General features: G+C 45.4%; 1 protein-coding gene across 4 annotated transcripts in view; it reads right to left on the bottom strand.

Annotated features, from left to right (window-relative positions):
- The window catches only part of Rabl6 (RAB, member RAS oncogene family like 6), a 35,020-nt gene extending 19,642 nt beyond the window's left edge, over positions 1 to 15,378 (bottom strand). For 2 of the 4 annotated variants that reach the window (XM_045147137.1, XM_004654097.2), the window contains exons 1-3: positions 15,011 to 15,378; positions 1,650 to 1,784; positions 648 to 695 (exon numbers count right to left, since the gene is read on the bottom strand). In XM_045147137.1, coding sequence (XP_045003072.1) covers positions 648 to 695; positions 1,650 to 1,784; positions 15,011 to 15,140 — 313 coding nt within the window. In that variant the 5' untranslated portion in view covers positions 15,141 to 15,378. Of the gene's footprint in view, positions 1 to 647; positions 696 to 1,649; positions 1,785 to 15,010 lie in introns of those variants that run through there. The other 2 variants (XM_045148294.1, XM_045148590.1) reach the window with 2 other exon arrangements.
- Positions 15,379 to 15,388: the final 10 nt, after the last annotated feature.

The following is a 15,388-nucleotide window of genomic DNA, read 5'->3' as shown; positions in this document are numbered from 1 at the left end:
CTAGGCATTAAGCCATCACCCAGTGAAAGAGGTATCTTGTGAGTAGTCCCCTGTGGGTACCCAGGCTACCTTTTTGTTTTCCTTAGGGCATTGCTGCCAGCTCCTCAAGGCCTGGAGTCTTTATGGCTTCAAGTGCTGGACCAACACCAGGAGAACTACATGGGAAGTGGGGTTACTTGAACAGCTCCAAGTAAGCCACAGAGTTTGAGGCATACCCCCCTCCCCCACTGGGGTGGTGATACCCAAAGCAGCAGTGTACAGAGATGACAGGTCCACTATTGCATGTCCTCCCCACTTACCAGACGGGAGGCAAGTGGCCAGGACTTGGGACCTGTATGAGGCTGGGAGGGGCCAGAGGGGGACCCAAAACCTAGACTATGCTGGAGAGGGCCAGACAGGGACCCAGAATATAGACACAAGCAGCCGGCAGCAAATCCAAACCTCCTACACCCCTGTGCTGACGCAGCTGGTGTTAAGGCCATGTCTTTGGGCCATGCCTGGATCTGTGTGGCAGGGCTAAGTAGAACAAAGGACCCACGGGAGAGTAGCCCAGACTTGAGGTAATGAGCACAGGGCCACAGGAATGAGGAGGGGGAGGGCTCCTTTATTTGGAGCAAACAGCATTAAAGAGAAAAGATGCACCTTACCTTTGTCAACTACATCCCAGACTTCAACTTTCACCACATCATCAGTCGCTGAAACAAAGAAACCCCCAGATTAGAGCCCAGCAGTAGGATGCCTTTTGGGCTCCCAAATAGTCATGGGTATTCTGGTGTCACTAGCTCCCTGGGACCTCTGCAAAACACACTGCCTTGCACACTGCTGCTTCCTAGCAGTCTGCATGGCTGATCCTCCAGGCCCTGGTGTGAATACTGCATCTACTGGCCCAGAGGCAAAACCACTGCACAGCACCCTTTACTCTGTGTATCCTGCCGGCCCCTGGGCTGCTCCAAGCGCAGGAACAATGGTCCCACCTGGACATACTCGAATACGGTGTAGCTGCCTGAGTCACACCTGCCCGACTCTACTTCTTTCCCTAATTGGCCACTGATCATTGAGGGAAGCAAGATGCACGAATGCTGCTTAGTGTGAGGCCAGAGCTCTGCTGCTGAGTCATCTAAGCATGCCCAGGTGACTGTAGCTCAGCCACCTGGCCACCCATTCTGGAGCCTCCTCAGGCTTTCTTGGGTGCTGCCAAGTCCCCTGAGTTGCCTCACGAGAAAGCAGACCATTTTCTGAGTTCCTATAATCTCTTTACCCCTCTTCAGCAGCAATCCTCTATTCTGAGATGTGCTGGGGAGAAAGGGGCTAAAGGGACGGTGGGGACCCCAGGATCCCGAGGAACGGGAGAACCAGAGATGAGGAGTACACCCTACCAACTGCGGCTGAGCACCTGCCAGGCCCATGGAGCCTGTGCATACCGTCAGTTGTGTGGCTGCCCCAGAAGTGTCTGGGGAACTCTTTCGAGGTGTTTTCTGTCCTGGCCACCAGCAGTTATTGCTGCTCTGGGCTTGAGATGCCAATATGAGAGGGAACTCCAGATTCAAATCCCAGATGGGGTGATTCAAAATCAGGTACAGAGCCAAGGGCACTGTGCCACGCTATGCAAGGAGGAAAGAGGCACCGAGCTCCATGGGCCTTGAACTCACTTTTGTAATTCCAGTGGATGCTGGTGACTTGAATCTCCTGTGTAGGGATGTATTCCTCCACGAACTTCTTGCCTTGAAGCCGGTGCCACAGAGCGGTTTTGCCTGTGTTCCTGTCCCCCCGGATCACAATCTTCACTGGGACAAAGGAGGAGCAAAGAGAAAGGAAGATGAATCAGTCAACTTCACAAAGTAATTTTGAAGACTGTGCCTGCTCCACTCCAGCACTCGTATTTTTTCTGTGGCAAACAGGCTCAGGTGAATGGTATGTAGGGGAAGAATAGGTGAGGGTGCCAGCAGCTTCCCAAGATGCCAATGATGGCCAGGCAGGACATTCTCCCAAAGCACAAGGGCACTAGGCAGCGAGCAGGGAGGCAGCACTAAGGATAGGCACCAGGGCTGCAGGTGGTGGAGGGAGGCAGCACCTCTAGGTCTGGCTTTCTACTTAGGGGACAAGATGCTCTGGAGACTCTCAAGGGTCAGAGGTGGCCTGTTCAGAACCTTGCCCTGCCTAAATGCAGAGCAAAGCCTGGGGTTCATCTGGTTTTCCTTACCCTATCTTTCCCACAATACGGTGTTTTCAATGCATAATATTGCAGAAAGCTAGATCCTACTTAACTCACTCAGCCCTATGGGTACTAGGCCTATGCCTGGGAGGGTCTGCTGGCTCTGTGACTGGGATGGGTATCAGATGTGTCACCATCAAGTGTTTTGGAAAGGAAATGCAGGAGAGTAGTTTGAAGGTCAGCAAAGCTGGGAGAAGCATGGAAAAGAAAGAAGTGGGGGCTGGAGAGATGGCCTAGTGGTTAAGCACTTGCCTGTGAAGCCTAAGGACCCCGGTTCAAGGCTTGATTCCCCAGGACCCACATTAGACAGATGCACAAGGGGGCGCATACAGCTTGAGTTCATTTGTAGTGGCTAGAAGCCCTGGCGCGCCCATTCTCTCCTCTCTCTCTCTCTGTCGCTCTCAAATAAATAAATAAAAATAAACAACAACAACAACAAAAAAAGAAAGAAGTGGGTCTGACCTCTGGCTTGCAGGAAGAGTGACAACTTTGGAAGCAACGTTGAGAATAAAATTGTGAATGCTGAGGGAGAGGGTGTCATTTTTTCAGTGGTATAGCCACTGATAAGGTGCTCACACTTCAGTAAATAACCCCCCTTTCACACTCATGCAAGCAACCCAAACTAAACTGTCACACACACAATGTAATGAGAAGCCAGGCGTGGTGGCACACACCTTTAAACCCAGCACATAGGAGGATCACTGTGAGTTCAAGGCCAGCCTAGGACTACAGAGTGAGTGAATTCCAGGTCAGCCTGGGCTAAAGTGAGACCCTACCTTGAAAAACAAAACAAAACAACACAAAACAAAACAAAAGGCAGGGTAATGGGGGGGAGTACATGGTCAAAACACATTTTAGGGTTGGAGATGGTTCAGTCGTTCAAAGCACTTGCTACATGACTCCGACACTCAAGAGTTTGGGTCCAGAACCTCTATAAACCCTGAAGTAAGCAAGCAGTACATGTGTCTGCAATCCCAGTGCCTACTGTAATGGGAGACAGTCTTCACAGGCCATATACTTACAAGAGATCCTGTCTCAATCAAGGCGAACAGCAAGGAATGACATGTTGAAGTTGTCCTCTGACCTCCATATGTGTGCTATGGCACATGTGTGCTCATATAAAAATTTAAGAGCAAAGGACTTCTTTTCCTCAGACTGTCTGGGGAAGAGGCTGAAAGGTTGTCAAGTTCCCTTCTTTTCTCAAATCTTGTTGTGGTACCAAAAGGTGAGAGCCACCTTGCCTCAGCTCTGTGGGACTCCTGGGATGCTCTTTAGTCCACCTGGCTTCTTTCTCTTCACTCTTACTTCAAGGCACCTCTGTTCTGACACTCAGCCCTTCTACCTCGACACTTCTTCACTAAGTTAATTTCCTCACCCCACTCCGTGTTCCCCAAAGTCCCACTTCCAGCCCATGGAAGTATGAGTTGTTCTTGGATCTCAGGGACCCTCCCCCAGTCCTTATTTCACCAGAAAGCACAAGAGCCTTCACCCAAGGTGGCAGGCCATGCTGATTCCGACCAGTCAGGCTTCTGTGCTACAATGTGCTCTGGGGAGCATCGTGGGTCTGTGATTCCGACCCAGCCCCTGTAAAGGGAATGTGAAGCCACAGACCTCTCCTGCTGGTTTGGCAGAGCTCTAGCCTGAAGAAGGCCCCCAAGGAAATGTAAGGGGCCCTCATCTGTCTCCCCTTTCCATGAGGATGAGACCAGTGAGTCAGTCTCCAAATCGTTCAAAGGATGTGAAAGGTAAACAAGTGGGAATCCTCCAGAGCGATGGGCAGCAGGAGGGTCAGATATGAGGGCAAGGGCCACTCCCCTACAAAGCAGGAGCTCAGGGTCATCATGGTTACAGGAATTCGGCTTCTTGCCCAGTTTTCTTTTTCTAAGGATTGATCCATGATATCCAATTTTTTGAAATGTGCTCACATGACATTTAATTAAAGCTTTCTTTTTGGCTAGGACGTTGGTTCACTGGCTAGAGGTTCTTGCTTGTAAAGCTTGCTGGCCTGGTTCGACTCCCAAGCTGTTCATGTAAGCCAGATACAGAAAGTGGCTCAAACTTGTGCTATTTGTAGGGGCAAGAGTCCCTAGAATGGGGCAACATATACATACATATATAAAAAATTCTCTATCTTTAATGTTAGTGAACACTTGGCAGAGGTCTTTTCAGAAAACGACCTCTTGCTCAGGCCTCTCTTCTGTGGACACGCTCCTCCATTTCTGCTCTGGTTGCCACCATCTTCCCAGCTACTCCCCTTGGGTTCACTCCACTTTTTGCCTTCTAGCTTTTCTTTTTCAGTGATGCAAGGTAAGCATCTCACGATGCCCACACACATCCTTCAAGGTCTGATATGTGGTATTTCTGTTATGTAGTATTTGTTATGTAGTTCTAAGTAGTTTCTTATTTCTTCTGTTAAAGGTGTGTCACTTGATTTCCAAACCTAAGATTAAAAATTTTTTTATCATTCATCATCAATTTTAGAGAAAGGAGCAGGATACGGATTCTATGAAATATATTTTTTAAAAAAATACTGGGCTGAGCCGGGCGTGGTGGCGCACACCTTTAATCCCAGCACTTGGGAGGCAGAGGTAGGAGGATCGCCGTGAGTTTCAGGCCACCCTGAGCCTCCAGTGAATTCCAGGTCAGCCTGGGCTAGAGTGAAACCTTACCTCGAAAAACCAAAAATAAAAATAAAAATAAAACTGGGCTGGAGAGATGTCTCAGCAGTAAAGGCGTTTGTCTGCAAAGCCAAAGGACCCCGGTTTGATTCCTCAGATACACAAGGGGGTGCATGCACCTGGAGTTCATTTGCAGTGGCTGAAGGCCCTGGAGCACCCATTCTCTCCATCCCTCTCTCAAGTAAATAAATAAATTTTTAAAAATTTACTAAAAATAATTTATTTATTTGAGAAATAGAGTGAGTGAGCAAGAGAATGGGCATGTACGGAACCCTGGAGTTGAAAGCCACACACACCCAGAAAGTGTTTTCTTTAAAATTTTTTTTTTCTTTCAAGCAGACACACACAGTGAGAAAATGAGAATATATGGGATATGCCAGTGCCTCTAGCCACTGCAAACTCCAAATGCATGTGCTACTTTGTGCACCTGGCTTTACATGTGTACTGGGGAATTGAACCTGGGTTGTTAGGCTTTGCAGGCAAATATCTTAACCACTGAGCCACATCTCCAACCCAGAACTTTTTTTGGGGGGGGAGGCAGGTTCTCACTCTACCCCAGGCTGACCTGGAATGTACTATGTAGTCTCTGGGTAGTTTCAAATTCATGGCCATCATCCTACCACTGTTTCCCAAGTGCTGGGATTAAAGGCGTGTGTCACCACGCCTGGCTCAGAAAATGTTTTTTCGAAGTTGCTTTTCCTAGAGCTTTCTGGCTTGCTGTGGTATGCTGTCCTAATCCTGGATTCCCTGCCTTCTTTCATCTGGGTTTACACCGTGAGTTTCTTTCTTGCTAGCAGACAACGCCCCCTCTACCAGTACCAGCTTTGTGTAGAGGTCTCATAGCAACCCAATCCTCTTACAGCTACACCATCAAGAAGGAGCACTCTCCAGGGCTGGGTAGCTATTGTACAGAAAGGCAGCCACAGAGCTTGCCTTCTTCAGAATGAACTCTGGTTTCAGGGAACAGTGATGAACAGCTGTGTAGCCTTCATCCAAGTTCAAGACAAAGGAGATACATGAATTTTTTAAGCGTTTCATTTACACTTCTTAAATTGCTTTAGGGGTCAGGTTGTTCAGTTGATCATGAACACTGCCAGACGGAGGCTGGCTCCTACTGTGACCACATTCTAACATAAGAATATGTGTTCTGCTGATTTTATGTTAATTGTGTTAAGAAGGGATAACCTCCCCTCTCCCTTCATGCTTCCTACTTTACTTATCTTGTGCTGGCTTTTGTAGAACAAGGCAGAATTCGGTGAAAATGGGCATGCTTGTGTTGGTCCAGATTTTGAAAGGAATGGTTCTCACATTTCATCATGATGCACAAGTTTTAGTAGATACCATCTGACAAGTCTAGTCTGTTAGGAAGTGTTTTGGGGATTTTTTTAAAATTATGAATGAGGGTTGAACTTTATTATCTTTTATACTTAAGTGTGCTTATTCTTATTGGCCTGCTAATAAATCATATTTATTTTCTTTTTAAAATATTTACCTGAGAGAAGGAGAGACAGATGTAGAGAGAATGGGTACACCAGGGCCTCTATCCACTGCAAACAAACTCCAGATTCTTGTGCCACCTTATACATCTGGCTTTACGTGGGTACTGGAGAATTGAACCTGGGTCCTTTGGCTTAACAGGCAAGCACCTTAACTGCTAAGCCACTTCTCTAGCCCTCACACACATTTTCTTTTCTTTCTTTTTTTTTTTTTTTTTTTTTTGGAGGTAGGTTCTCACTCTGACCCAGGCTGACCTAAAATTAACTATGTAGTCTCAGGGTGACTTCAAACTCACAGCAATCCTCCTACCTCTGCCTCCCCAGTGCTGGCATTAAAGGTGTGTGCCACCACACTCAGCTCATATATATTAACTATTGAGCAATCCTTATACTCTGAAGGCAATCCTACTTAACCACAATGTAATAATCTGTTATTTTTTTAAATAGTTTTCTAGACTCAACTTTCTAATCTTTTGCTATTTCTTCACAACTTGTTCCTGGGTGAGGACGAGACAGTTATTTTTCTTTTTTAAATTTTTTTAGCTTAATTTTTTTTTTTTTTTTGAGACAGAGAAAAAGAGAGAATTGGCACTCCAGGGTCTCAGCCACTGTAATTGAACTCCAGATGCTTGCACCACCTAGTGGGCCTGTGCGACCTTGCAGTTGCCTTACCTTTGTGCATGTGGCTTCTATGGGATCTGGAGAGCCCAACATAGGTCCTTATGCTTTGCAGGCAAGCGCTATTACTGCTAAGCCATCTCTCCAGCCCTTCTTTTCCACATTGGTCGTGTCTGTTCTGGATCAGGGATGCTAAGCCTCCAAGGCAGCAGCTGCTGCCTTCTGTACTGCTGTCTGGTCCACTCTGATGTGTACTTCATTTTTCTTTTCTTTTTTTCTTTTAGGCAAAGTCTCACTTAACTCAGACTGACCTGGAACTCACCAACTGACCATTTTTTCTTTCCTTTCAAGGGACAATAAACCCTGAAGGGAATAGAGCTGGTCTTGAACTCACAGTGATCCTATGTCAGCATCCTGGGGATGGGATTATAAATGAGATCCACTATACCTGGCCCTGGTAAGTGTTCTGTTGTGTGTGATATATATAGATATAGATATACATATATATATATTTATATTTATGTTTGTTTTGTTTTGTTTTTCAAGGTAGGGTCTCACTCTGGCCTAGGCTGACCTGGAATTAGCTATGTAGTCTCAGGGTGACCTTGAACTCATGGTGATCCTTCTACCTCTGCCTCCCGAGTGCTGGGATTAAAGGCATGCACCACCATGCTAGGCTTTTTAAAAATATTTGCAACCAGAGAAAGAAAGTATAAGTATACCAGAGCCTCCTGCCACTGCAAATAAACTCCAGATGCACAGCCACTTTGTACATCTGGCTCTACATAGGTACTGGGGAATTGGACCCAGGCCAGCATGCTTTGCAACAAGCACCTTTAACCACTAAGCTATTTCCCCAACCCCACACTCCCCGGTGATCTGTATTTCTTAAAGTCACTTTTAGTCAGTCAGTTTCTAGGGTTTCAATTTATTAGTACACGTTATTAATATATTTTAAAACTTTTGTGTTTATAGATGTATATTCTTTATGACTCACTTGTTTTGCTTTTATTATTTTATTAAGCCATTACACACACATACCCTGTATATTCTGTTCAATGTCCCAACTGATTTTTTTTTTCTACCTTTTCCCCTCTTTCTACTCTCAGAGTTTTTGTTAGTATAGGATTTCAAATTATTCTATTGTATCAGCAACTTTCACAAGTTATATGCATCAGCCATGATCACTGAGTTGTAAATACTTCCTTATTTCCATGTGATTTCTTCATTAGCTCACACATTATTTGGAAACTGCTCCCATTAGGATCCTAAATGTCCTCCTAAGACAAATAAATAAAGGTCTGGTCCCTCGTGGTACTGTTGGGATGTCATGAAACCTTGAAGGGGGCCTAATAGGAAGTTAGTTACTTAGGGGCAATGCCCTTGAAGGGAATGTGGGAACTGAATCCTTCTCTACCACACAGCTTCCTGGCCGGGTTGAGGGGCTTTGCTTCACCATGAATTCCCAATGTGACATGATGCCACAGGTTCAGAGCAGCAGGACCAATTGGCCATGAATTGAAGTTGCCAGCTTTTTCTCTCCTTTTATTATTTTCTTAATCTTTTGCAGTGCTAGGGATCTAACCCAAGGCCTGACAGATATAAGACAAATAATCTATCACTGAACTATTATGCCCCCAGCATGGCTTGGAACCTCTAAAACTGTGAGCCAAAACAAGACCTCCCCCCCACTTTTTGGGTTTTTCGAGGTAGGGTCTCACTCTAGCCCAGGCTGACCTGGAATTCACTATGGAGTCTCAGGGTGGCCTTGAACTCACGGTTATCCTCCTACCTCTACCTCCCAAGTGCTGGGATTAAAGGTATGTGGCACCACACCCATTCCCCCCCCCCTTTTTTTTAAAGTTTGTTTGAGGTAGGGTCTCATTCTAACCCAGGCTAACCTGGAATTCACTATGTAGTCTCAGGTTGGCCTTGAACGCACAGCTATCCTCCTATCTCTACTTCCTGAATGCTGGGATTACAGGTGTGTGCCACTAGGCCCAGCAACTTTCCTTTTTATAAATTGATTATAGCAATGGAAAGCTTACTAACAGATTAAGTGCTTTTAAGTTTCAAAACGAAAGCTAAAAGCCAGGTGTGGTTGGAGGCACCTTAGTTTAGTCCCAGCTACTTAGGCCACTGAAGCAGGAGGATTTGAGCTCACAAGTTCAAGACTAACCTAGGCAAGTGAGACTCTATGTCAAAAATCAAACCAAACTGTGCACACTAACACTAATCACTTACTGGGTCACAGAATATGGTCCTGGTATGTTGGGATTATCAGTTTTTTATGGTTGTCCCTTGGTTTGAATGGATGGTGAAGATCACAGTCAGATGGACAGATAACTTGTTTCTCTGAATAAGTGGCACCCTCCTTATTCTACACCTTTTCTTCACCTCCAAGTATGCTTTGCATGTTATTGTGACTGACAAGGCCATGGCTCCAAGTCTTACTCAGTATCTTTTTCCTGCCTTTATCCTTTGCTGTTATGTTCTAAATGTGTCTAAGACCATATGCTCATATTACAGAAAAAAAAATCAATCCAATTTCATATTCTTATTTTAAACATATTATTATTATTGTTGTTGTTGTTGTTGTTTTTTCAATGTAGGGTCTCACTCTAGCCCAGGCTGACCTGGAAGTCACTATATAGTTTCAGGGTGGCCTCGAACTCATGGCAATCCTCCTACCATGCTAAGAGGAAATCAGGAATCAGGATAATAATTTAAAAAATTTTAAATGAAGACTGGTGCACAAGAGCATGGTGGTGCACACCTTTAAGTAGGAGGATCACCGTGAGTTCAAGGCCACCTTGGGCTAGAGTGAGACCCTACCTCAAAAAGAAAACAAAAATAAAATATTTATTTTATTTATTTAAGAGAAACAGAGAGGCAGAGAATGGGCACACCAGAGCCTTTAGCCTCTGCAAACAAACTCCAGATGCATGTGCTACCTTGTGCATCTGGCTTACATGGGTCCTAGGCAATCAGACCTGGGTCCTTTTGCTTTTCCGGCAAGCACCTTAACCATTAAGCCATCTTTCTAGCCCCCACATTCTTCTTACTTTGAACTGTTCAGTCTTGCTGATAGAAATGGAGTTATTCCTACCACTTCATTTAATTTTGTTTTTGTTTTTGGAGGTAGGGTCTTACTTTAGCCCAGACTGACCTCGAATTCACTATGTAGTCTCAGGGTGGTCTCGAACTCACGGGGATCCTCCTACCTCTGCCTCCTGGGTACTGGGATTAAAGGCATAAAATTTTAATTATTATGCTGATTCCCGATTTCCTCTTAGCCTTTACTGTCCCTTTGTTTTGTTTTGCTTTTTTCGAGGTAGGATCTTGCTTTAGCCCAGGCTGACCTAGAATTCACTTCTTTTGTGTGTGTGCATGATTTTTTTTTCGTGGTAGGGCCTCACTCTGGCCTAGGCTGACATGGAATTCACTATGTAGTCTCAGGGTGGCCTTGAATTCATGGTGAACCTTCTACCTCTGCCTGCCTCCCCAGTGCTGGCATTAAGGGCGTGCACCCCCATAACAAGCTTTTTAAAAAAGTTTTATTATTATTATTATTATTTTAAATTTACTTTTATTTTTATTTATTTATTTGAAAGTGGCAGAGAGAGGAAGCGGCAGATAGAGAATGGGCACTCCAGGGTCTCCAGCCATTGCAAACAAACTCCAGATGCAAGCACCCCTTGTGCAACTGGCTAACGTGGGTCCTGGGGAGTTGAGCCTCCAACCAGGGTCCTTAGGCTTCACAGGCAAGTGCTTAACCGCTAAACCATCTCTACAGCCCCCATGTCCAGCTTTTTAAAAATATTTATTTGCAATCATATAAAGAATGAGTGCACCAGAGCCTTCTGTCACTGCAAATAATCTCCATAAGTATCGCCACTTTGTGCATCAGCTCAAACTAAGTCTCAGGCTAGTCTCAAACTCACAGTGATCCTCCTACCTTGGCCTCCTGAGTGCTGAGATTAAAGGTGTGTGCTACCAGAGAGAGAATAGACACAGCAGGGTGTCTAGACACTGTAGAAAAGAAAAAAAAAAACCTCCAGATGCATGGGCCGCTTTGTGCATCTGGCTTTACATGGGTACTAGAGAATCAAACTCAGGTCATTAGGCTTTACAGGCAAGAGCCACCTCTCCAGCCTAGCCTTTATGTCTTTTACTAAATTGGGCAAGGCTTTACCCCCTTAAATTTGCCTGGCATTTCTATGGACAAGCTGCAACATCATTCATTTTTTTTTTTTTTTTTTTTTTTTTTGGTTTATCAAGGTAAGAGTAGTCTCTCACTCTAGCCCAGGGTGACTTGTAATTCACTATGTAGTCTCAGGGCGGCCTCAAACTCATGGCAACCCTCCTACCTCTGCCTCCCAAGTGCTGAGATTAAAGGCGTGCACCACCATGCCCTGCAAGCTGCAACCTATTCCTATTATTTGAACAGTAATTTTTATTTATTTATATATTTTAGTTTTTCGAAGTAGGGTCTCACACTAGCTCAGGCTGACCTGGAATTCACTTTGTATTCTCAGGGTGGTCTTGAACTCACAATGACCCTCATACCTCTGCCTTCTGAGTGCTGCAATTAAAGGTGTGCGCCATTATTCCTGGCTTAACAGTAATTTTTAAATTTAGCTTTCATGTTCACTGTAATATAGTGCAAAGTTGACAAAATTCTTAATCTTTTCCATAAACAACACCAAAACTTTTGAATACGTCAACTCCAACCAGCTCCTTCCAGGGTCATGTGTTGACTCCAGCTGTTTCTGCTTCTTCTTTTGTATTCCCTATAAAGGTCGGTATCACCAGTGATTTACATATCCAATGCTTACTTAGATTTCACCTTGCCTTTTCCCATTCTTCTGCTTACCTTAGCCTTTCAAATACCACACTTGCTGGGCATGGTGGAGCAGGCCTTTAATCACAGTATTGTGGAGGTAGAGGCAGGACCCTGAGACTACATAGTGAATTCCAGTCAGCCTGGGCTACAGTGAGACCCTACCTCAAAAAAACAAACAAACAAACAAACAAAAAAACACCTATCTTTTCAGCTTAATTTCTACCTGGATCATCCTTCAGTATCACTTCTCCAAAATTTTATCAGTAAACACTCAATCTTAAATTGAAGATGAATTTAGCTATATTTTCATGGTATCAGTGCTGGGTAAGGTGTGTAATCTCAGGCTGACCATGGTTTTCCCAGACTCCTGGGGCATCAGGTCAGTTGTCAGTCTCTGCATATGAAGATTTCCTTTTTGCTTTTTTTGTTTCTGTTTTTGGGTGTTGAATGTAGTCTCTCGCTCTAGTCCTGGCTGACTGGAATTCACTATGTATTCTCAGGGTGGCCTTGAACTCACAGTGATCCTTCTACCTCTGCCTCCCAAGTGTTGAGATTAAAGCCATGAGCCACCACACCCAGCTCCTTTTTGCTTTTTAAAAAATATTTTTATTTATTTGAGAGAGGGAGAGAGAGAAAGAAAACGAGAATGGGTATGCAAGGGCCTCATGCCACTGCAAATGAACTCGACACATGTGCCAGTTTGTGCATTTGGCTTTAAGTGGGTACCGAGGAATCAAACCCAGGGTTGTCAGGCATTGCAATCAAGTGCAGTGCCTTTAACCACTGAGCTATCTCTCAGCCCCGTTTGCTTTTTTATTAAATATTTTATTTATTTATTAAGGGGGTGGAAGGGTCAGAGAGAAAGAGAGAATGGACATGCCAGGGCCTCTAGCCACTGCAAACGAACTCCAGACACATGCACTCCCTGTGCATCTGGCTCACATGGGTCCTGCGGAATTGAACCGGGGTCCTTAGGCTTCGCAGGCAAATGCCTTAACTGCTAAGCCATTTCCCCAGCACCTCATTTTGCTTTTTTATTTTATTTTTTTCTGTTTTGCCTTTTAAGTTCTGAAAACTCACAATGTCACAATGTCAACTATAGATGTTTGTAACACACTGGATGGACTTGGGAGTTTTATACATTGAGTGAATTCTTGAAAATTGTCTTGATTCCATTATTTATTTCCTTCTGAAACTAGTCTGGATGTGTTCTGGACTCTGCTTGGTCACACCTTTCTCCCACAGATAAGCTCTTTTCCACCAAGTTACTAGGATACGTCACCAGTTGATTACACAGGTTTTCCACTTCAGGAAGTTCTCTATCCAGGAACCTCAAGGTCAATATTAAGAGTTCAATTATGGCAGCTTTTCTCATTTGCAGTAGAAAGAGACTGACCACTCGAGGTCATATTCTTTCTTCTGGTTTGTATGAAAATGACTTCCAACAATGAGAATACAGTCCAACTTATCATGAGAATTTGATTCTAATTTAATGAGTAGGCTGGCACTGTACATATGTGTGGGATGACGTACTAACCTAACATATTTAATTTGATTTATTTATTTGAGACAGAGAGAAAGGAAGAGAGAGACAGAGTGAGAATGGACGTGCCAGGGCCTCTAGCCACTGCAAATGAACTCCAGACGCACATGCCACTGTGTATCTGGCTTACATGGGACATGGAGAATCAAACCTGGGTCCTTAGGCTTCTCAGGTATGTGCTTTAACTGCTAAGCCATCTCCCTGCCCACCTAACATATTTAAAAGAAAGCAACTTTTATGCCCCTGGAAGAATGCATTCCCTAAGGGACAATTCAAACCCTTGGAAAGCATAAACAATTAATTGTTACTCCTACCCAACCCACAAGAATCCTGAACTTGTATCTATTATATTGCTGGTTTGTTTCTCCTTAAAACACTAGAGAATATAAATATTAGAAACTTTCTATTATACACAGCAAGTGAAAAAGTTTCAAAACTGCCTATTAATCAACCACACGGACATCATTTCACTCTAATGCAATTCAGATACAAATTCAAATTTCTCTTAACCCCACCACCCTAAATTTAGTTCTGGGAGATCAAAACCCATCTCGCCCACAAATGCTGGAGGCTGGATTATCTATTCTGGATCAACTCCCCGGGTCTTTTTAAGGTTTCTCCTAACTCAGGACCACCAGGGGGCAGGTACATTTGGGAGCAGGTTTGGAAAGTGAGAAGTTTCTGATTCAGATCTAATTTTCAAAGGAGTGGGATCGGGTTTCAAGTAACACTAAATAAAATAAAAACCCCAAATGCAGAATCTAAAGACACACATGTATTTTGACTTTATTCTCTTCTGTAAATATGAGAAATACACGATTTTAAATTTAACACATCTCAGACAAGTTTGCTTCGAAACCTGCAGTCTTCCCCCAGAATTTCTTACTATATTACCGAAATATCATGGACTCTGTAAGGCACCTCTTAAAAACGAGCAATGAGTGTGTGTGTGTCGGGGGAGTGCAACAAAAATCTAGCAATATAGGAACATAGTTGAGGGAGATAGCTGGGACAGGGAACTATTAGAAAGATCCTGCAAATGGAAAAACTCCGAAGAGGTCAAGAAGACCGTCTGCTTCTAGGAGATACACAATTTGCATAATTTATAACAGGATGGAGTGGGCACCGGACAGTACATAACGCTGCCTTCCCACCGGGCCAGAGATGCTTCCCTACAATCACCGGAGCTTTCCTAAATACATCTCTTAACAAACGCGTCTTAAACAAAAGAGAGAAGTGGGCGGGGGAGGAGGGAGAGGATGTGTGGCGTAGCGGATATTTTGTCTTCAAACTGGGTCCGAAAGTGAACAAAGAATTCCCACGACTCAAACCCCAGAGGCGGCGGGATTTCACGCGCCTCCAGGAGAACTGCAGGGGAGACGACTGCACCCCGGATCACAGCACATCCTTTGCGTGCCCCCCCCCCCCGCGTTATGTAATGAATGGTCCCACTCCAATCAGGGTACCCTTGGCGGCTCGGGGGCACAGCACTTCTCTGGCAAGACTCCTGTCTGGAGCGATCCACCGTATAAGGACCGGCAATCCTGGTCCAGCCTGGCCCTCGAGTCCCCCCCACCTCCCGCTCCCCGCCTGCCCGACGGCACGGCCCACACTCACTGTTGTACTGCACCCCCTTAGCGAAGCGCCTCTGCAGCGCCTGGTTCATGGACTGCAGCCCGGCGGGGATGTTCTTGTCCCGGCCGGGGGTCTGCTCCGACCCCACCAGCTTCTTCAGCGCCGAGAACATCTTCCAGATGGACGTCCGAGCCGGGCGCGGCCCGCGAGTTCAGCGGCGGAGCAGCACGCTTCGCACCATATCCTGTCGGCCCGGGGTACCCCCGAAGCCGGAACCGGCGTGGCTGTACACCGGGGCTCCGACGGGCACGCGCGGCTTCGAATGGTACCTGGGGACTTCAGCCGCGGCGACTCCGCTCGAGACCCCGCGGCCACCGGCCCGGACACCAAGCACTCGTCAGCGCCGCCATCTTGGCGCCG

This window comes from Jaculus jaculus, chromosome 1 (assembly GCF_020740685.1).
Source record: "Jaculus jaculus isolate mJacJac1 chromosome 1, mJacJac1.mat.Y.cur, whole genome shotgun sequence".
Taxonomy (NCBI): Eukaryota; Metazoa; Chordata; class Mammalia; order Rodentia; family Dipodidae; genus Jaculus; species Jaculus jaculus.
The sequence above is the reverse complement of the archived record's forward strand: the minus strand, read 5'-3'. Positions and strand labels throughout refer to the sequence as shown.